Consider the following 22,737-nt stretch of genomic DNA (forward strand, 5'->3'; position numbering starts at 1 on the left):
TGAAGAGGTGGGTGTGATTTGGTCATGCATTCTGAAAGACAAAAACCCAACTGCAGCTTGAGCTGACTTTCAAAAGAAGTTCCTTCCCAGCCTCATGTAGCTTAATTAAGGAAATAAATGAGAAACTATGGATCTAACCAGATACGAAATTCAGTGAAGCTGTTCTTTTTGGAGTAGTTCTACTCTCTGCCCTAACGGTGCTCAAGAGCGTCAAATTTTGAGTCACTGGTGCAAAGAGAGCCGCATGTTGCTAACATGTGACTTATAACCCTTACAGCCAAAAGCTATTCAAAAGAATCATTAGTATGATGAAGGCTTAGTCTCAAATTTGATTGGAATAATGAAGACGGAAATAATATGAAAATGTATAGATGTGTATCCTGTTGTTAAAGAAGATTTTTTTATATATACATTTAATACAATGTTTCTTTTTTCCTTTGAAACCATTATTAAAGTAGTGGTGTCTCAGATACCAGGATATACGATGTTATCCAATGGTTATTTATTGTGTTATCTTTTTAAAATTCTTGGAATTATGAACATTCAGTACAAACCATTAACAATATATGTATAGCCATTCAACTTACTTTCTTAACCAATTTTTTTTTTTAGGGGAAGAAAAAGAAAGGCTAGTTTTACTAACCAAAGCAGATATGAGAAGATTTTATGAAACAGAGAAAGGAAAGCGAGTTGTCTGGAAAGAGGGCAGCCTTTGTAAGATGCTTTTATCTTGGTGGGAATGAAATCACATTTGTTGGACAAAATGACAGGCACTATAAATTAAAAACTGGGCTTCATTTAAGCAGAAGAAACTGGTGCACATGGAAGCTGGATGTATGGACCCCCTCTGGAGTTTCAGCCTGCTTCTAATTGGATTTTGCATGATTTGGGTTGAATTGTAGACTTGAGTCTATCATTTAGAACCAAATGTCCCTGTTGCTATTCATGGAAAAGGAAGTTAGCAAGATGGAATCATTTTCTCCCCACGTGTTTTAAACTGCTATCAATAAGGAAAGGGCCTTTCAGTTCAAGTTTTCATTTCCCTCTACGTCTGTCACATCTCAAAAGGGTGTTAAATTCTGAAATTACGTGAACAATGTTAAGTGATGGAATGATTTAAGTGGAAGGAAGATTAGCTAAAAATAACACCATATTCCGAGGTACTTACGGGCTAAAACATAGTAAGTTCCCTTCAGGTAGACTGTGATTATATGATTATCTTCACAAGAGTCTGTTCTTTGAGAAATTATCTCTAGATAGGCAGATCCTGATGTTTCATGTAGAGCAACAGCGGAGTCAGTAAGCTTGCACACCCATCCATTTTGGTTTGATTTCATAAAAAAAAGAAAATATGTGGATCTTGTTAGCACTTTCTGCATTGACTGCTGTCTGTTACTGCTTTCTTCCTGTTTCCCCAGCCTCATGTTCTAAACTTTGTAGGCCTTCCCCAGGGAGCAGGGATCCCATCTATAGCCATTGTTTATTCAGCAGGGCAATGTATGTGGTAGATTTTCAACAGCCCCCCACCCTTGGCTGAAAAGTTATTTTATTTCATTCAACTAGAGAAATGGCTCTACATTGGGCACTGTAACTGTCTCTTAGCCAGCTCTGGGAGGGTAGGCAGATACAGTAGGCACCTGATTGTTGTGTAATCTTTCTCAAGGAATTTCCTAAAGAGCAGGGAGGAGACCTCGAGATTCACACAGCAGCTATCCAGGTGATGTCTGGAGTTGTTAGGTCCTTACGAAAATAATTATTTACATTAGTAATAAGTACACACATCACTAGTGAGTCAGTCATTCAGCAAACATTCACTGAATTTGACTTTGCTCCTTGAGAGCTGGGGAGATAGACATAAGTAAGAAGCAGACACACAGGCAGGTAAATGACTGCACTGTAGGGTAGAAGCTGTCGTGGAAACATGGGCACACAGAGAGAGGAGGAGGAACCCTTTGTGCCTGAGAACATTTCAGAAGGTCTCACCAAGACATGGCATTTGAGCTGAATCTTGAAAGAGTTGGGTCTGTGGAAGGGGAGTGGGAGGAGTTTTCAGGGGAAATGGATATTGGTGCAGACACAGTCTTACTGGGAGATGGTAGAGGACCCCGTGGCCAACGGGCCTTACAGAACCTGGAAAATGGTGAGAGTCGAGGGTGGAAACACTGATCATGGCCCATGGCAGTCGCTTTATTTAAAAGAACCCTTTCCGAATCCCCTGAAAACATAGGTAGAATAGGACAGCCTGGAAAATGGGATCAGAAACTCACTCCACATTTTCCTCAATCCTTTCACCTCAGTCATACCACAGACTCTTTTTTTTAACCCTGAACTCTTCAGGACATCTTTGCAGAATCTCATTTGGGAATTCCCTGGACCTCATGGAAGAATCCATCTGACAGCAGTTCCTCTAATACTCTTTGTCCTAGGTCATTTGGCTCAGTGGCTGTTAACACAGCTGAGGTCAGGGTTCGTCCTTTTGTGCATGAGACTGTTTAACTCTGCTCCCTGCCATGGCTACAGGCTGACATGCTAAAGCCACGGCCCCACCAAGAACTGCTGCTCACCAGAGGTCCAGGGGAAAGCAGACCCACGGTGCACCTGCGCTTCCCAGCGTTTGCCCTGTTGATGGAGGCATGGTTTGCTTCTCTCCATAACTGGACCTCAAGAGAAGCCTGAGGAGGGAAGAGCTGAAGTGACATAGGCAGAGTGGCTGCTTATTTCCAGACTTAATTTTTCAGGAATAAGTGCATTATCTGGACATGATCATAACCCCCTCCCCCCAGGGATCTTGGTCAATAGTCTAAAATTGGACTTAGCCCCTTCGTGATATGTGAAATCCCTTCTCCCTTGGGCGGGTACATCCTACCCACTCACCCATTTTAATTTACTTCTTTGCATTACAGAAGCAATATAAGCTTATTGTAAATAGTCTTAGCAGTTCAAAAGACTATAGAAGAAAAGGTGAGATCCCCCTCAGCCCTGTCTCCTTTTGGACTTTTTATGTGCATCTAAAAACATCGCACACAAACCATTAGTTTTGACTTAAACAAGAGATACGCTTATGTGTTAATCATCAGCTTCATTTTTTTCCCCTAACTTAAAATATCTTGAGCATAAGCTGTCTTCGTACAGCAATGAGAATTTGAGGGTCCCAATTTTTGTTACTCTTTTCAGTAAAGGTGACTTGTTAGTAGAGTTGCCAGATTTAGTAAAGATACAGGCCATCCAATTAAATTTGAGTTTCAGGTAAACAATGTATAATATTTTAGTGTACATATGTCCCATGCAATCTTTGGAACATGTAGATACCCCCAAAAATGTTGTTTATCTGAAAATCAAATTTAACTGGGTGGCCTGTAGTTTATTTGGCAATTCTAGACTTGCTAGTTGATTGATTTTGTTGTTTTATATAAGACTTTGCTTGCACAAAAACTCCAGACCAGAAAAAGGTCCTGTTTCCAGGCTTGGAAACGGGGGTCCTGGACCTGTGTTCGCACACCTGATGAATGTGGTGTGTGAAGGGCCAGCTCAGCTGGGCACCCAGTACTAATTAAGGGCCTCTGTTGGAAAGGGCTGGCCTGTGCAGCTGCTTTGTACTCGGGGCTGAGACCTTGGCTCTTTCATCTCAGCTACTGTGTGAAGTCACCAGTGGCAGTTACCTGAAGTTGTGTGGGTGATATTAATTGAATTTTTTCTTAATGAATGCTGGTATTTGTAGGAATTTGCAATGCAAACAGCCAGTCTTTTCAAGCGGTGAGTATTGTAATTAGAGCAAGCTTTTAAGATTCTTTGAAGTACTAAATGTTTATGAAATTCAAATAGGGGTGTCAATCTGCACAATAAAGGGGCTCTTGGTGGTGTTTTTTAAAATCTTTTATTTTGTCAATGTAAATATATGCCATAATTAGCGGGAAGTAACTTGGAGAGTGGGGGCTGAGTTTATTCCTATTATTCTTACTAAAAACAGCTGTGGCAGGAGAGCTACAGCTGCTGTCCTTTTGTGCTGGGCAGGGGGTACCATGGCCCAAAATAAACAAGCTCGAAGACTTGCTTCCCTGTGGGCAGCTTCCTCGCACTCCCCGAGGAGCGCAGGTTGCTTTCCGGGGCATTCTCCCACGGCCGTCCAGCTTGCCCCACCCCAGGCTTCTGCGTGCAAAGGAGGGCCGGCTTCAGAGGCCTCGGCCAGGGGCAGGTACATGCTAATGAGCAGGGCTGCAGGGCCTGGGGTCCGCCCTCTCCCTCAGAGAAGCCCCCCGCCAGCGCTGTCCCCGGGGCACGGCTGCCTAACCCTCACTGCCCACAGCCTGGTGCGGAGAGATCGTCCTTCGGGCCCTCGGGAGCAGCTGCCAGGCCCACGAGGTGCCCTGCCCGCCTGGGCCTCACCATGTGGCAGGCCTGGACAGCCGCCCACAACAGAGCCCAACTCCCAGTGCCGCCTGCCAAGGAGCCAGATGCTGTCATTGGAAAAAATTGCTTCACAATTTGAAATCTTGGTCCTTTGATCATTGCTCATAGAGGATGAAGAGGCGAGGTTCAAAGTGGCGGGCCGAAAACGCCAGCGCCGCCTGCACCCGTCGGTGCCCGTCACCCTCCCGTCAGGGACTGTCCTCTTGATGTTTGCAGTTTTGCAACTGCGTAATTCCTGCCCAGCCCCTGCAAGCCTCGGGCTGCAAGGGAGAGGCGGGCGGGTGGGAAGGGAGTGTCCGCAGACGGCTCCTTTCCTGGCCGGTTGTCCCTGTCCGGGGCTTTCTGCTTCCTCTTTGTTCCAGTCTCCTTTTTCCCTGAGAAGCCAGTGACAAAGCAGTGTCCTCAGCCAAGTACTGCTTCTGCATGAGCTGCGAAATCCCATCCTTCGCCTGGGGACCTCACTTTCTCCTACCTCAGCCCCCAGTAGCCGCGTTGCCAGGGGAGGGGATAGTGAGGGCCTGAGGTTTCCCAGAGAGGATCCCCCTGGCCCAGCCCTTCCCTCAGAGCTCTGGATCCTGCCTAACTGGGCTAGGCCTCATTTTTTCTCTCCCATGAAATGGAAAGGATCGTTCTTTGAATATGTAATTAAAAAGTTGTAATTAAAAATGACATTAATATTTTTCTTTTTAATTTCAAAAGCGTGAAGTCAAACAGTGGGACACATCTGTAAATAATGGGCTTATTGAATGAGAGGTAATAGAGGAGAGACCAATCCAGAATTCTGCCTGGCGACTTGAATGTTTTCACTATAGGAGTAAAGTCACCAGTGTGAGAGAAGGATGGGTTAGGGAAGAATTCGGGAACACTGTTTCCTTGCTGTCCGATGCAGGCAGCTTTCTCTGCCTGGCATTGTAACCTGCTTCCCCTTCGACCTTGTATTGGTTCCGGGGACTTGCCTACAATACACCCGAGAGTTTTAATTCATTCAACACACATTCATTAATAATCGCCTTTTTGGTTTCCAGAAAGAATTCTATAACATCTCTAACCATATCTGTGTGGGAAAGATGGTAATTTTGTACCTGTTTGAGCAGTTATCCCCAAAACTTAAGACTTGTCATAAACTCACAAATCAGAAAAGATACCGATTTTATTGTTCAGAAAACCCATTGTTGCATCTGTGCTGATGAGTGTCGATTGGGACTCAGATTGGCTCTGTGGGGAGAGTTTTTACCTGGTTTATTGATTACAAACCACCGTCTATGTTGGGCCACACCTCTGTAGATGTGATTGAGGCTCTGTCTTTATCTCTGTCCTGGTCTATATTTTAAATCAATAAGCGAATAGGAATGGTTGTCAGTTTTATTAACAGCTGTCATTTGTGTAGCACAATACAGCCATGAGTTCTCTCCTATCACCATGGTTGTCTTCTCTGTGGTTAAAAATGAGGACAGTGAGCCCGGCCGGGCGTGGCTCAGCGGTTAAGCATCAACCTAGGATCCAGGCGATTAGGGTTCGATTCCCGGTCAGGGCGCATGCCCGGGTTGCGGGCTGCAGCCGATCAATGACTCTCTCATCATTGATGTTTCTAGCTCTCTCTCTCCCTCTCCTTTCCTCTCTCTGAAATCAATAAAGATATATTTAAAAAAAAAAAATGAGGACAGTGAGAGTCAAAGAAGTAACTGCTGCCCATGCCATAGTCGGATGTCTGAGATAAGATAACAGCAGATGAAGAGTCGGATCTGGACTAGATGGAAGGGAGGTCTGAAGGCAGGATGGAGTTTAATAAAAATAAATGTAAAACTTGAATTCCAGGAAGCAGATAGGACCTGAACAACCCTGTGGGTCAGAAGGGGGAAAGGAAAGGTGAGATTAAGGGTGAAAAGAAGAGAATTGCAGAGTTGTTTTACAGATGTGTTCTTAGGTCTGCATAATCCCAGAGGACCCAGCTCTAGGTAGAAGTTACAGGGAAGCCAGTTGCAACTTAATGGGTGTGGTAAGTAGAATCATGTCTAAGTTCTTACCCATGATATTTGTGAATATACTACATGACATGGAAAAGGAGAATCAAGGTCGAATCAGCAGGTAGAGAGACTGTCTTGATCTGAGTGGTCCCAGTGTAATCACAAGCTTCCTTAAAAGTGAAAGAGGAAGGCAGAAGAAGAGATCTAGAGAGATGACGGCTGGCAGAGTGAGAAAGGCTCAGTCTGGTGTCACCGGATTTGAAAATTGGGAAGGGGCCAGGACTCGAGGAATGTGAGTGGCTGTTAAAAGCTGGAAGAGGCAGGAAAGAGATCCTTCCCCAGAGCCTCCAGAAAGGAACACAGCTCTGCCAGTACCTTAATCTTAGCCTCATGAGATCCATGTTGGATGTTCAACCTACAGAAGTAAAAGATCATAAATTTGTGTTGTTTTAAGCCACTAGACTTGTTAATGTACCAATAGAAAACTAATACAGCAGGGGAAAGAACTACCTAACATTTAGGTCTGTCTAGCACATAGTAAGTATTAAAGTAATGATTTTCCTGGAGCTGGAAGTATATAGCCAGAAGGCAGAGCAGGTCAGGATACCGTGGAAAGGATTTCCACATTGCGTGCCAGGAGGGAGAGTTGGCCTCTGAACCCAGAACATGTGCAGTAATCTCTGTTCTAAGACAAGATAGGCAAAGAGTCCTTAGAAGGGCCTGTTTGCCTGGACTTGCCCTCCCCATCCAGCCATATTTTCAAGTGTTTTTTTGTTTTGTTTTGTTTTTTAAATACTTCCGAACCTGGCCTGTGACCAACTGCATATTTTAGGTTGGCTTGTCTGTCCCCAGAGGATAGGATGTGGTTTGACTTTTAAATTTGTTGGGAAGATAAGTTTGCAGGTTTTAGCTGTTTCTTGGATTTTTGTATTCATTTACTTTTAGAAAATATCCTATGGTCAGAGAAAAGCCGATTATGCAGAGAGAGTCTGCATCTCCAATACCAGCCCATTTTTTCTCATTTGCTTGCCTTCAGAACTCTAGGAAGTGTTTGCCCTGAGTTTTCAGTAGGGTGGGTAATGAACACAGCTTGACTCCCAGGCTCATTACAGAGTGTGCCTCCTTTGTTGCTGATTTAATGCTAGCATTCTTTCTTTGATTCTACCTTTGCTTCATGGGAGTTCAGTGACTGTATTTTTTCTGGGATAATAGTAATATCATCAGCTCACAGATAATTATCTTTCACATCAATACCTCCTCCTAGAAAATTCCTGAAGAGCAGCTGTGATATGGTTGGATGGCTACATGATTATTTTTCATGTTCAAGAGTAATCGCAAAGCAGTTAACACAGCAAATTGGTTATTTTAAGACTGGGAAGGCTTTTAAAATCTAACTTATTAAATTTACACTAAGAATTAAATATAAAGTGTTCTCAAACTGTTAAATAAAAAAAGAAGGCAAGGAAATTGAGAAACTTTCTGTCCCTCTTATCTAAATGAAAGCTAAAATGCACATAGCCCTAGTGACCCAGCAGTTCACTCCTAGGAACACCCAGCAGAATGGCATACCTGTGCTCATCAAAAGCATATTCAGGAATATTCAGAGTAGCACTCTTCATCATAGGTTTGATGTGGAAACATTGCAAATGTCCATCAGTAGTGGAACCAATAGATTGTGGTGTGTTTTGTTCAATGGAATACTCCAGAGTAACAAGGGTGGAGGCGCTCCACACAGCAGCCTGGGCCACTCTCATGATATAATGCTGAGTGAACTGAACACAAAGGACTCAACACTTGTTCAGGATTTAAAAACCCAGACAGAACTAATGCATAATGCTTTAGGATCGAGGCTGCCCTTGCGGGGTGAGTGCAGGGATGATTGTAACTGGAATGAGCGTGGGTCGGAAGCCTTCTGTTTCTTCACCTGGGTGCTGGTTACATGGGTGTGTTCACTTTATGAAAATTAAGCTGTAAGCTTGTGTTTCATGCCCTTCTCTGAATTTATGTTACACTTTAATTTCTCTCTTTTTTAAAGTTAACCGTGATAACTTTAAAACTCATAATTTGTTGAGATGGTTTCTGAGGGCAGGTTTTCATGATGTATATTCTTTCATATTTTCATTTTTTATAATTCTTATCATTATAACTATAGCTTGTTCATTCCCAATTAAAACTAATTGACATTATTTTGTTAATTCTAAGGGATAGTGGTAAAGCAAAGGTTTGAGATGATGGGAGTGGCCCACTGCAGGTCCAGGCAATAGGAGGTTCATTGTCTGCAGAGAATTTTTAGATGCCAAAACCATCTAAAAATTGTTTTCATTTTTATTATCAGCATATATCCAAAGTTCTAAATAGTGCAATTGATAAAATAGTCCTCAAAAAAAAAAAAAAATCCTTTGTTGGCCTAAGCCCTAAACTATTGGTGAAATCAGTGTAGTGTTTTTATTTCATATGTACATATACATATATAATATCCTTCAAATTAGCACACTTGTATTACTTATTCATTATATCACTAATCCTTTAATAACACATATGACTCAGCCTTGTATTCATTTCTAGAGCAAGTTATTAACAGTTTGGAATCATTTGCGCTGCAGTCTCCATGGTGCTGCTTCTTCACCAGTTAAACAGTGGAGTCAGAAATGATGACACAGTAATTATGAAGATGAGGAAATAGAGCTTGAGTTTCTTCAATTCTGTCATTCTCTGTTAAGTACTTCTGGAGATTTTGTGTTTAAAATTTAAACAAAACAGAGTGTTGATTATTACTGAAAATAATTTTGGCCAGGAAAGGAAGGGGAGATCTTAGAAATGAACCACTCAGGTATGCCCTGCTCTGGGGCAACTCCTTCCACCAGCATGGAAACACATAGAGACGGAAACTTTAAAGTTGTGAAAATTTTTAGTTTTACTAACATCAGGTTATGGTCAATACTATTTTAAGCTTGGTTAGTATTTTTAAATTGTATATATTGACAACTTATTTTGTATATTTATTTCTATGTTTCCTTTAGATCTTAAGTGTCCCGGTTTGCTTACATTGCAAATCTTTGGCTTGTCAAAAATAATGCCATGGAAATGAATAGAAAGAAAAATAAAGCATTTAAAAAAACAAAAGAAAACAAAACATTGTGCCTAGGGAGTTGTGGTGTAATTCTTAAGAAATCCCCCTCCTTGTTCAATCACCGAAGTAAGTGAAGGTTGACAGTTTTTAAAACAATAACCTAATTCCATTCACTCTTTCGTTGACTCCTCCACCCATTGCTTATTTCCCTGTGCCTGGCCCACACTCCACCCCTTACATCACAAACACCTAACTTGCTTTTGACTGCTCACCAGTCTTTCAGAGCAACTTGATTACATCAAAATTGCAAATTTGTTTAAATTACAATATTAGCTAGCAGTGCGTTAAAGCCCACTCTTTCAAAGCTGGGACTTTTTTAATGGTGAAAGGAAGGAAAGTAAAAATAATTTCTGATGCACCTTTTCTCGCATGGTTATTGGGAAGCACCCTAAATATTCATCAGTAGAGCATTTATTAAATTATGGACCATCTGGGCAATGGAATAGTATACAGCCACTAAAAAGTGTGGCTGTTCATTTTTTTAAATGGCTGTTCTTTTTAATACTGATATTGTGTATCAGTACTGCATGAGCTCTAAGATGTAGTTATAGATGTATTTTTTAAAACAAGGTTTAGAAGAGTGCTACTGTTTGTGCACAAAAAAGGTGAGGGGTTGTATATGCTTAAATGTCTACATGCTAAATATTTCTAAAAGGAAACTTGAGAAACATAATACTGGCACCTGGGGAGGTTGGCAAGTTCAGGGGTAGAAATAAAGTGTACACCCTTTATCCAGTTTGATTTCTTTATTACCATATGAATGTTTTGACATTTTAAAAATGCCAAAACTTGTTGGCACAAACTACATCATAATAGAGTCGTCCCTCAGTATTCATGGGGGATTGGTTCCAGGAACCTCCACAGATAACAAAACGCCCAGGCGCTCAGGTCCCTTATAGAAAATGGTGTAGTATTTGCATAACCTACGCATATCCACCCGTATGCTTTAAAGCATCTTTAGATTACTTATAATACCTAATACAGTGTAAATGCTATATAAATAGTCATTGCACTGTATTATTGAGGTAAACATGTCAAGAAGAGCCTGCTCACGTTCAGTGCAGACTCAGCCATTATAGGCCTAACCACGCAGTACACGTCTGCACCAGCGTAATGTGTTTTTTCCAATCGCTCAGTCCGCAGTGGGCTGAGTCTGCAGAGGCAGCACCCGCGGGTGGGGCGGGCCAGCGGTGGTAAGAGCATAAGCCCAGGAGGAAGGTCCCTGGTAATCCCGCCACCACGGAGCGCCTGGGCTGCTCACAGGCACTTAGTGTCAGCTGGGGGTGGGCACGCAGTGGACGCCCTTGAGGCCCTGTGGGAGGCTGGGACGTAGTCCCAGGGTCAGAGCTGCAGTGTGCCCCAGACACGTCGATCCCTTCTCCTCTGGGGGCCGGAGCTCGGGTGGACCCCTGGGCCACGTCGGCCTTGGGCAGCCTGGATACAGATTTCGGTTTGGGAAACACGTCCAATTTCCCCCGATTAAGCTGCTCTTCCATGCAGCCAAATGTCAAACCTTTGAATGTGACGAAAATGCACACCTGGGAATTTTTATTTACTTACGATTTATGCCCAATATAATTCCAAAAGCTAAATGTGAGAGAGTGTTACTGGATTTATGGATAATATAAAAAGCAAAAGCAGATTGGAATCCAGTAAAGGGGCCTTTACACTGGTTGTTAGTAGCTATTAGAAGTACCTGGGTAAGTTAATTACTGCAGTTGAGCACTGAATTTAGCTTTGAATTCTTGGCACATAAGGTGAAAGGGGGGAACGTAAAGTATATAGTTCTTTTTATATGAAGCCAGAAAATAGGAAGTTTTGCCTAAGGAAAAGGACATTTCCTGATACTCAACTCAAAAGGGAAATTCAATGCAGATCCTTACTAAAAATATATATTGAATGAGTGAGGTCTTCCTGGTGGTTAGTCAGTGCCTGTCAGGGTATTGAAATTAGCCAGTCAGAATGTGCCAAACCTCACAGAGTGTGTATAGTCTCCTTTGTGCATCAGATCTGTTTCTGTCTCGGCGGTCGCCACAGTACAGCTACCCTCTCTCATCTGAATGGCTATGAAGGGCTCCTAATCCATCTCTGCGTTCACTCCTACCCTTCCAGCGTCCTCTCCAGGCTGCGGTCAGGTCTGCCGTTTTAGAATGCAGATCTGATTATACCCCATCACCCTCTCCGTCCCATATGCTTGCAACTCCTACATCCCTCTGGTTTTAGGATATAAGACCCAGATCCTCCCGCCTCCCCAGCCTCTTCTGCCACCGTCTCTCTCCCTTGCTGTTGTTTCCAGCCTTTGCTTAGCCCTGTGTCTGGCCATGCACCCTTTGAACACAGCCTCTCTCTCAGCGCATGCTCTGCCTGCCTGTGCCAGCAGTTCCTTTGGATCTGAGCTGCGTCACCCTCAGAGCCTCCCTGACTCCGAGGGCCCCTCCCAACTGTTGTTTGTTCTCTTGTCCCTCTGTGTCCCTCTCAGGAGTGCTCACCTCTGTTGTGATGGCCTCCCTGCTAAACAGCAGGGGTTGGCTCAGCTTGTGCTCACTCTCTGACCCCAGCTTCACACCCCCTACCTGATGGTTGAGCAGTGGGAGTCAGGAGGTATTCAGGGGAACAGACCTTTCATCGGTGATCTAGATGCCACAGCCTCCCAGCCTCCTTTTCCAATAGACCTTATGCCTGAGACTTTTCTCTCTGAAACACAGTTCTGATCACATCTTCTCCTTGTGCCAGAACTTTCAAGGGGTCCTCATTTCCTACAGGATTCAGTCCACACCTCTTATTTAGCCCTCCCCAAGCTGGGCCCAGTTGCGTTTCTCGCAGGTCCCTTAGTCTTTCCACAATAGCAAGAATGAAGTCCTGGGCTTCTGCCCACACTGTTCCCTCAGCCCATCTCTGCATGCTGAGATCTTCAAAATCCCTTAAATAACACTCTTGGGTGAAAGTAGTGCCTCCCATTATCTGAACTCTGAGTACCTTTGATATGGTACTGATTTTCTGTCTGAATTATAACTATTTTATGCATATATCTCCCACATTAGGTTGTAATCAAGTCCTATATAGTGTCTAGCATGAGCCTCATGTAGTAGGTAACTCATAAAAATGTATTCAATGGGTGGTGATTTGTGTTAAATATTAGCATCTCTGTAAGCAAATGTTTAATAGCAACCATTTCCTCTCTAGATGCTTAATTTATCGTGAAGTTTTTGTTTTTACATATATAACAATGCTGTAGATTCTCCTTTTAAATATCTCTGAAGATTAGTGAATATGAATTCAGTTCTTACACAGTGGACCCTTGAACAACATGGGTTTCAACTGCATGTGTCCACTTATAAGACCTCATGTATCTTCTATTACAAAGGCACAGCATTATTCTGATACTGAGTGCAAGAAAGTGAAACAAAATAGATTCACGTAGCCTGTCATTTTAAGGGAAGACTGCCCAAATTTGTACTCTCTTCAAAAAAGTGACCAGTGGGCCATCACACCCGTTTCTAGATGAGCATCCACTCAGTCAGAATGGAGGCCTGACCCTGACCGCTACTGCTTGTTGCCATGACTCCTGCGACGAGAGCATAACCCTCACCTCCATTTCCTTTCCCACAGGCCGACTTAAACTGCAATATTCAAGATGATGCCGGGGCTTTCTATGGTGTAACCAGTCAGTATGAGAGTTCTGAAAATATGACAGTCACCTGTTCCACCAAAGTTTGCTCCTTTGGGAAGCAAGTAGTAGAAAAAGTAGAGGTAAGTTGGCCTCTGTATACTGGGACCTTCTTTCAAGGCGAGACTCTGCTGCCCTTTAAACCTTTATTGGGGCAGAGAGTTCTGCCTTTTTTGGTTTCTTCCTTCCCGCCTCTCCTCTCACTTTTCTTCCCATTACTTCTAAAAAAAGGCAAAATTATTTGAAGGCAACTGAAAGAAGGCCAGGAGGAAGTCCCATGCCAGCCCCCCTTGACTATTAAGTTGGCCCTGCCCTGCGGCCAGCAGTGCTGTCCCGCAAGAGGCCCCATGGGGGGCCCTGGTGTGGAAGCTGCCACCCATCAGGTGAAGCCTTGCCACCCACTCCAGTCCCAGGGGCAGCCCCGGCACTGTAGAGAACAAGGTGCGATTCAGCTGATGGGCCCTGCCTCTGAACCCCTTCCTTGAGTGTGCTATTGTTGCTTTTGGCACTTCTAGCCCTTTCATTATAATTGTTTTAAGTCTATTCCTGTACATACTGGGATCAAATATTTATGGCTTTGTAACTTTATGCCTCCCTTTTTTTCAAAAATATTATATGTTTGTTATATATCAGAGTGGGTTGCTTTGTGTGAGTGATATTTGCAGTTGGCATTCCATTTAGGGTTTTTTCCAGTGTTTCTGTTCATCACCCAGTTGACCCATGTTTACTGAGAAGCTTTTATTCACAACAGTCCTGTCATGGGAGCCCATCCTGTGACAAAGACTTTGTGCTGAGGTGAGAGAGAAAGGCGGGGGGGGGGGATGCATTGGGGAATAAGGAGGAGGAAGGATGTTTTCTAAGACCTTGGGCTGAACAATGAGGACTTGGGGGGCTGCAGGCCCTCAGCTGCGTGAGTACAGAACAGACGTCCTGAGAATGGTGTTAAGGAGGATGACGCTGGCAGAAGGGGGGATATAGGTGAGCTGACTAGACGGCCCATTTAAGCTTAGGGGCCACGAGCTTTACTAAACTGGTGGCAGTGGGGATCCAGTAAGACATTTTGAGTGGGACTTAGAAACTGACTGGATATTTAAGGTTAAAGAGGAGGAAGAGTGAAAGGTCACTCACTTTGTCCTTGGAAGGACAGTGCTGTCACCAGCAGAGATAAGGAGATGGGGTGTTCAGGAGGAACTAGGGCATGATGATAGATGCACGACTAAAATTTGGGAGACAGGTAAAGACTGAAAATGTTGGGAATCCTAAGCATTAAGGATAATTAAAGGTGGGAATGGAGATCTCGTTGCAGAGAGGGAGTAGCAGGAGCATAGAAATAATGAGGCAGCTGGGGAGCAGCGGCCAGCCCTGCCGTGCCTGGAAGGAAGACCAAAGGAGCAGAAGGCAAGGACGGGGGAGGGAGGAGGGGAGCCGGCTCAATGCAGGGTCTAGGAAGCTCGGGGAAGGGCGGGTGAGAAGGTGGCTGGTAGTGAGACAAACCTGGAGGACCTAGAACCCACTTACCCCCCCTCCTCTGAGGAGGAAGCAACGTCACCTGTCTGTGGTGGGGAACCTGGAAGGTTAGTGCTGGGCCCTGCTGCCCAGTAGCCAAGTTGCGAGTTGTCGGGGCTTGTCTGTAAGTGGACCCCTTGCCCGGGCAGGTGCATGTGAGAAGAGGTGAACCGGACAAGTTAGTTTCCCAGATTTCAAATTACCCTTCATCCTGTCCTCAGGCAGCACACCCAGAGCTCTCTGATAGTTCAGGGAGCCGTGAAAGGTCGCTTCTGACTGATGAAATCCCAGGAATTTTCACGGAGAAGGTAGTATGAGTGCGGCAGGTGGAGTTTTCAAGTTAAGCCTTTAACCCATTTAGAATGTACTCCCGCATTGGGTGTGTAAGGGGAGGCTCGTATTCTCTCCCAAATGGGCAGGCGTTCATGTCAAAGCCGCTCGTTGAGTGATTCGTCCTTTCCCAGCTGAGTGGGTCTGTGCGCTTGAAGTTACCACGTAAACTGGGAGCTGTCCCTGGCCTCTCCCTGCTCCCCACCCTCTAGCTCTACATGTGCCAGGGCCATGCGTGTTTACTTACAATGGCTTTGTGATGTGTTCAGGTATCTGCTGAGGAAGTCAGTCTCACCAGTCTTCTTTTTCATATATTTTCTAGGTTAGTAACCAGCATTTATTCTTCCAAAGAATGAGATCATTTTAAAAATGTAAAGAGAAACAAAATCTTATTTGAGCAATCTAATTGTAATTGCATTTGATTGAGATATTACTTGGGGATAAATTGATAGATAATTGATATTAAATCTTTCCAATCAAGAACCTATTTTCATTTCCATCTCATTTTACCTATTTTAATAAAACTTTATAGTTTTTATATATAGGTTTATTCCTTTCTGGCTAAATATATTTCTAAGTGTTACATAATTTGTTAATACAGTTTTCCGTTTCTAGATTTTAATTACTAGAAAAGAGAAAAGCTCTTGGTTTTTTAATATCTATGTTCTTTCAAAACATCTTACCATATTTCTTGTATTATTCTGTGGTCATAGATTTCCCCTAGATTTTTGGGTTTTCTACATATATAATCTTATTGGCAGCTTTGTTTTATCTCTTCTTCTCCAATGTTGATGCCAGTTTTTTTAAATTACTATTTTCTCACCTTTTAGTTTGCTAAAACCTCGACACAGTTGTAAAAAGAAATAGTGATGTATAAATAGGAGTCTCCTTGTATAGTTCCTGATGTTAGTAGATACAGTTTTGGTGTTTTTCCATGAAGGATTATATTTATTCTTGGTTTTATAAATGGTCTTTATTTTATATTTAAGTGCCTTCTTTAATTATTTTACTTAGGATTTTTATTAGTAATAGCTGCAATATTTTATAAAATGCCTTTTCAGCAACTCTTACTATATGATTTCTCTGATTTTTCTCCCATTGGTTGACATCACAAGTTAGCACATGTCCTGTGTGCACCACCCCAGCATTCCTGAAGAAGGCCTTACTTTGGTTACATTGATGCATTCTGTTTGCTATTTTAAGAAGCATTTTTGCATCTCATAAGTGCCATTAGTCTATGCTTTTCTTTTTTATAATCTCTTTATTAAATTTCAGCATTGAATGTAATTCAGTTTCATAAAAAGAATGGGGACACCTACCTTTTTCTGTGGTCTGGCGTGACCCTGAAAATAAGTATTCTTTAAATTTACATACAACTTGGCTGTGAAACCATCTGGTCTTTGTACCCTTTTCAGTGGTAGATCTCTAAGCAACTTTCTAGTCATTTTCACAACCACTGACCAATTTAAGTTGTACTTTGCTAGAAAAGCATCCTACCCTCCAGGTTTTCTTTGCTTGTTTCCCCTCTTAAGGTTATGTGAAGTAACCTCTTGTAAATCTTCTAATCTCTACTCTAATCATGGTTTTGTCTCTTTTTTTTCCCCTCTCCTTCATAAGCTTGTGAAGAGTTTATTTTATTTTGTCTTTTTTAAAGAACCAGTTTTTACATTTATTCTGTCTGTATTTTTAATTTCTGTTACATTGATTTGCGCTTTTATCTTTATTAATCTCCTACTCTTGGTTTCTTATGATTTTTCTGTGGTTTTGTTTTGTTTTGTGGGGTTGTAATTTTTTAAAGATGTATATTTAGTTCTGTAATTTTTCGTCTTTAATGATGAAGACATGAAGCTGCTTCATTAAGTCTCCTCCATGTGGAGCTTCATTGGGTCCCAGAGTTCTGATGTATTTTCCTTTTCATTACTCTTTGGGTAGATTGTAATTTCCTTTTTGATCCGAGGTTATCCAGGAGTGTGTTTCTTATTTCTGAGTGCTTCAGTGGGATCTTCAAACTGCATCTATACAAGTATTTTCTTTCTTTCTTAATTAAAGGCATAAATAACTAACAGTCAGGGACTCGTGGTGAGTGTGAAGTAGTTTTTTCTAAAGTAGAGAAATTAGCCAAATTGTTTCTTGGCCTGTGAGACCTTATCACAATAAAGAACTTCTTTGGGGCTCTTTGAAGACTTGGAGAAGGCTGGTGCTGCTCTTCTAGATCTCTAGGTCGAGAACCACTGAGTAGGTGGTTATATTGTTTTCTGACCTTTGCTGAAAAGGATTTATGCTACTCTTCTTTAAAGTGATCAGCTTTCCCTTTTTTTTTTTTTTTTTTTTTTTTAATAAGGCTGATGTGCTTACCCACTGCACTAATGAGGCACCTTCCAATTTTTTAATTTCCAGAAAAATAATGAATTCTGAGTATGGTATTAAGTTTGGTTCTAGGATTTTTTTAAGTAAACTGCACAAATAGTACAGTATATAGCAGATATTTCATGTTGAAAAAGTAAAATGCTGTTACAGGCAGTAATCTTTTTTTCATGTATTTTGAAGTCAGAAGTGTAAAAATGCTCCAATCCTTTTTCCCTCACAGACGGAGTATGCAAGGTTTGAGAATGGCCGATTTGTATACCGAATAAACCGCTCCCCGATGTGTGAATATATGATCAACTTCATCCACAAGCTCAAACACCTACCAGAGAAATATATGATGAATAGTGTTTTGGAAAACTTCACAATTTTATTGGTAACTGTTTTGTCTCTTCCCTGTTTGGGCAAGACTCAGCCATGAGGCTGGTGGGGAAAGACAGGAAGGGGCTGGGAGGCACCAGGGCCTGGGCCAAGGCAACTGACCAGGCTGTCGGGTTGGGCCCAGGTGGTCAGTCAGCAGCTGAATTCACGCATCCTTAGGGCAAACCTGGCCTTGGTTGGGTTCAAGTCTGTAGGAGAGAAGGGGTCCCATCTGGCTGGGACTTCTGTTTGACAGAACTGGAATTCAGGGGGGTAGTAAAAACAATGGTCCTAGGTCCTCAATTCTGGCTACACATTAGAAAGACCTTGGTATCTAAATATCCTGATACAAAGACTGTGAACTATATCCATTGAATCAGGGCCTCTGAGGATAGGATCCAGGCATGTGCATTTTTTTAAATTCCCCAGGTAATTCCAACATTAGCCAAGTTTGAGACTTAGCAGTAACATATATAAATCATAAATAAGGCAAAAGCAGACTTAGTGGGTTTATAGTTTGAACATACCTTGATTCATTTCCTGAAGGATTTGCAAGGCCTTATAAGAAGTAACATACATTAAGACAGCAAAATATAAACTCTCAGCACTAGAAGGAATATAAGTTAGAACAGAATGTCATGACCAGGAAGGGTTGGAAATATTCTCCAGAGGCTGCCAAGTATGATTAAAACTTTATGGGCAGCTGAAGGGAAAGGAAAAATAATGGTGCTGTGTCCATCCACAATGGGAAAACTTTCTGGTTGCCCTGCACAGTGCTTGTGTGGGGGGTTTTTTCCCCCCTTAATATTTAACTTTAAGACAAATTTCTCATGGAGGCTTCATTTGGGGACTTGGGAAGTTTATTAAGAATAGTGTTGTCTTCAAAATATACCTATAACATATATACAGTAATGGGTTTTACAAGGCTCATTTTTAAAAAAATAACATTTCTTAATTAAACTCAAGGATAAAATGCCAATCCAAAACTTGGTGGAAAGAATTTTGCTAAAAGACAATTTTGCAAGGCAATATGGTGGTCACATAAAGGCCTGCTCTGTGACTAGGATTAAGAACTAAATACTTAGGAATTCATTACCTGGAGTTTCTGGATTTGCTCCACCCATGGTTCTCAATCAGTGGTGTGCTGGTGGAAAAAAATAGCTCAACCTCAGCACCCCCAAAACCCCGATTGCTCATTTCTGTGCTGTAACTCCTCCCTCCATGGACAATTTCAAGCTACCAGTGGTTCATCAGCTCATGAAATTCCTTAATATTTAACAATGACTTTCAAGAGCCAGTAGGAGCCAGTCCCTGCATACAAATATAAAAAATGAATAAATAAAAATTTAAAAATTCTGAAGCCGAGGCCCCACCTCAGATTAATGAAATCAGAATTCCCAGGTAGTTCTGTACACAGGGGTTGAAATCCCTGCTCTGGGGGACTGGTCGATGATCTGATTTTCATTTATTCTGGGGAGAGATCCTTAGTGGATTCTTAAGTGTGTCCAGGTGCCTCTAAAATTTAGAAACTAGCAGTCAGGGAAAAAGTTTGGAAACATGCTCTTTAGTAACTAGTCTTCATTAGTATCCTTTTCCTTGAAGGTCTTTGGTGAAATTGAGCAGTTCAAGGTTTGGGGTGTTGGCGGGTCCTTGTCACATAGGTACTCCCTGTTGTAGTAAAGAATAGATTACCTTAGTGCTCAGATGTTACATATGGAACATAGTCATGGAAGCATTTTGAGTAGGAAAGTTGGGTTAGATTTGCTTTTAGAAAGTTTCTTCTGAGAGTGGCATGGGGGCTTGAGACTGAGTGAGGCAAGGAAGGAGGCAGGGCCCAGGGGGATGGGGGCTGCGTGATCTGGGCCATATGGCTCAAGATCTGAACCAAAGCTGAGACTGGGTGTGAGGAAGAGAAAGGTGGATTGGAGCCACCAACTCAAGAGGGGAAGCAGATAAATATTTCAAAATGCACTTTGAAAAGTAAAGCCTATATAAATTAAAAGAAGGATCATTTGACATGATTCTACCACTGTTCTTTACTCAGCACTTATTTTACTGATCCAGGCACTGCTCATTAAAAGTGGTGAGCAAGGCACTCATGAAGCTTGTGTCTGTCATTGGCTATAGTGAAATAAGTTTAGTAAAGGTTTAGGAATCAGATAGGAGACAATTCTAGGATAAATGACTGCTCATGGGACAGGATTGTAGGAAATTTTCTTTGTCATAAAGAAATCAGCTTCCCCCAAAACCCCACACTAATTCTTCTGGTCCCTTCCAGGGCTCAGATTATGGGTGGAGACCCTTCATGTAAGGTCCTTCTTACGCGTGGTAACTCAGATTGGTTTCAAGTCCAACCCCTAATATCCTGAATTCGTGCTATATGGGGCAGAGTGAGGCTGGACAGATTTCTACTCATTTACTTGTTGGACTTTAGACTGTTCCTCTCCAAGTAAATCAAAGTGATCATGGCACAGATGGAATCTGTTTTCATCCATGTGGTGGTTTTATTTACATATGTGTATATATACTTTTTTTTTTAACAGGTGGTAACAAACAGGGATACACAAGAAACTCTCCTCTGCATGGCCTGTGTATTTGAAGTTTCAAATAGTGAACATGGAGCACAGCATCATATTTACAGGCTTGTAAAGGACTGAACACGATTATTTATATATAGAGATACCTGTATATACACACACACACATATGTGCACGCACACACACACTCTCCATTATCGAACGACTGACTGTAAAACCTCACCATGCAGGGGTGGTGCCCTGGCCCTGAGGTCACCCTGCTTTTCTAAATCCTGTTTGAGTGAAGTCATTTTTTCATGTGTTCATACTATCATCGTAGCTGTGAAGTTCTGGTACAGTTGTAAAAAGAGAAATCAAGTTGTTTCTATGTGTTCCTCAAATCTGCAGCCCACAATTCCTCGGGAAAGGTGAACCTTAAGCACCCAAGTCTCTGTCTGCAGAGACCTGTTTCTAATTGTGGTAGAAAATATTCAGACAGAGCATTTGTCGTGGGACATTTACAGCCTTTATACAAATGTATTTAGTTCTTTTGTTTTTTTTCCAACATAAAATTCTTGTTTTAAGATACAAGTAAAATTAATCTTTAAATATAAATGTAAATTAGTACACAAAACTAAGAATCTTTAGACTTATCTTTGTAACTAATTAGGGTGGAAGTTATGAAAGAATGTAATTCACTAAATTATTTTTTAAATGAAACTTTTCTTTCTTTTTGAAACCAAATGTTAAAATATAGCCTTAAGAAATGCTTGGTAGAAATATCCTAATGAGACAAATTTGTACCTTTTTCAAGGTTAAAACTAATCTCCTAATCCATTGAACTCTTGAACAGGTATTACAAAGGAAGAAAACTTCCCCCCTTATCCTTAACATATATAGTATATTTAAAAATATAAAACTGTATTGTACTAATGTGATGGTTGATTATTTAATGAAAAAGAAAAGATGGCTCTTTTCGCAATAAGTAGATAAATACTGAAAATCTGAACTTACAATGTTTATAGTCTTGTGTGTGCAGTTATATTTTATAAGGACAACCAAATTTTTTTTATTAAAATGAGTAGATATTTGAACCACTGAAATTTAATAACAAAAAATTTTAATTGGCATGAATACTGCACTGTGAGCTGCAAAGTATAAAAAATCCTGTGGCTGGGAGAAAATTTCATCAACCAAACAAGTAAAAGGCTCATCAGTTTTAGCATCTCTGCTCCCCAGAAATTGGCAAGATCCTCAAATGCCTGTGGATAAATTGTTTATTTCTGGTAATCCAATATGCATATTAACCTGCTATAAATATATGTATGTGTGTGTTTGTGTATACATATACACATATACATATATAGTTATTCAAGACATATTTATTGAACACCTAGTTAGTGTCACTGAGTTTGCTAGGTGCTGATTATGTATGTATATTTCAGTCTGTTTCTATAGATATATTCTCTAAGGACATCCATTTTCTTGTCATCTCTCAATAAGTCACAGTACTTGTTTGACCGAGGTTTAAGAGGCCCAGCTATCTATCTCTGACCTTTCAAACAGGCTCATTTGGGAGGTTCTTTTCCCAGGAGAGATTCAACTTTCCAACCCAACTATTCCAAAGCATGGCCCAGGCAGACTTGGTTTGATGTAGCCACATACCTGTCTTAGGTTCTTTCCACAGTACTTCCTCGGGAAATACCCACAAGGACACACCCCCAACTTCCCAGAAAAACTGACACTTTTATAGTTGTTGGAAACACGTTAACACAACAGAATGTGAAATAAGTTTTATAAGATGTATGAAACCTATCAAGACTTTTCATCAAGCCAGAAAATAAAAACTTTGTTATATCACATCCAAGTAACTTATACACCCCTTTCATGTCTCACTGTCTGCTCTGACCCTGCTCGCATATTGATTGGTATCGTGGTCATGAGCATGAGGGTGACTGGGCCTGGTCTCTTCCAAATTCATACCCCTGGTCACTGGGAAGACCAGAGGAGAAAGTGCAAAACCTTCCCCATGTGGAGCGTACCCCCTTACGTAAACCAATAGGAGGGCGCCCTCCTGCCCTCCCCAAGGAGACTACCTTTTGTTCCCTGATTCCAACTAGGCCCTTGTAGGACTGCCTCAGTTGCCTGCTCTTCCACCTGGTCTTCACCCAAGCATTTAAGCTTCTATGGGTCACCATCTTAGGGATGTTGCTTTTGCTCCTGTCTCTGGCATCTTTCCTCATGGGAACCCCCACTCTTGCAGGAGCAGGACCCTAGACCTGAAGGCGTGCAAATGATTTATGTGGCTCAAGGCCAGGCCATCTCAGAACTCCAGGGGGAGAGGCATCTGGTTCACGTTCCCACCCAGAAATGGGGCTCTTCTGTGCCCCCAGGAGAGCTCTTGGGATTTACTTTTCAAAGCACAAATAGACTGAGACCCAAGAAGACCAGCTCGAGGGTAGTTCTGTCGGCTACCCTGGTCGCTGACTCTGA

At 42.0% G+C, this 22,737-nt stretch overlaps 1 protein-coding gene across 5 annotated transcripts in view; it reads left to right on the top strand.

The window, feature by feature from the left end:
• The window catches only part of TEAD1 (TEA domain transcription factor 1), a 231,676-nt gene extending 210,329 nt beyond the window's left edge, over positions 1 to 21,347 (top strand). For all 5 annotated transcript variants that reach the window (XM_087821739.1, XM_087821740.1, XM_087821742.1 and 2 more), the window contains 3 exons: positions 13,111 to 13,251; positions 17,592 to 17,744; positions 20,272 to 21,347. In XM_087821739.1, the coding sequence (XP_087677865.1) occupies positions 13,111 to 13,251; positions 17,592 to 17,744; positions 20,272 to 20,385 (408 nt within the window). In that variant the 3' untranslated portion in view covers positions 20,386 to 21,347. The remainder of the gene's footprint in view (positions 1 to 13,110; positions 13,252 to 17,591; positions 17,745 to 20,271) is intronic.
• The last annotated feature ends 1,390 nt before the right edge of the window (positions 21,348 to 22,737 follow it).

Source organism: Miniopterus natalensis, chromosome 11, assembly GCF_054644295.1.
Source record: "Miniopterus natalensis isolate mMinNat1 chromosome 11, mMinNat1.hap1, whole genome shotgun sequence".
Lineage (NCBI taxonomy): Eukaryota > Metazoa > Chordata > Mammalia > Chiroptera > Miniopteridae > Miniopterus > Miniopterus natalensis.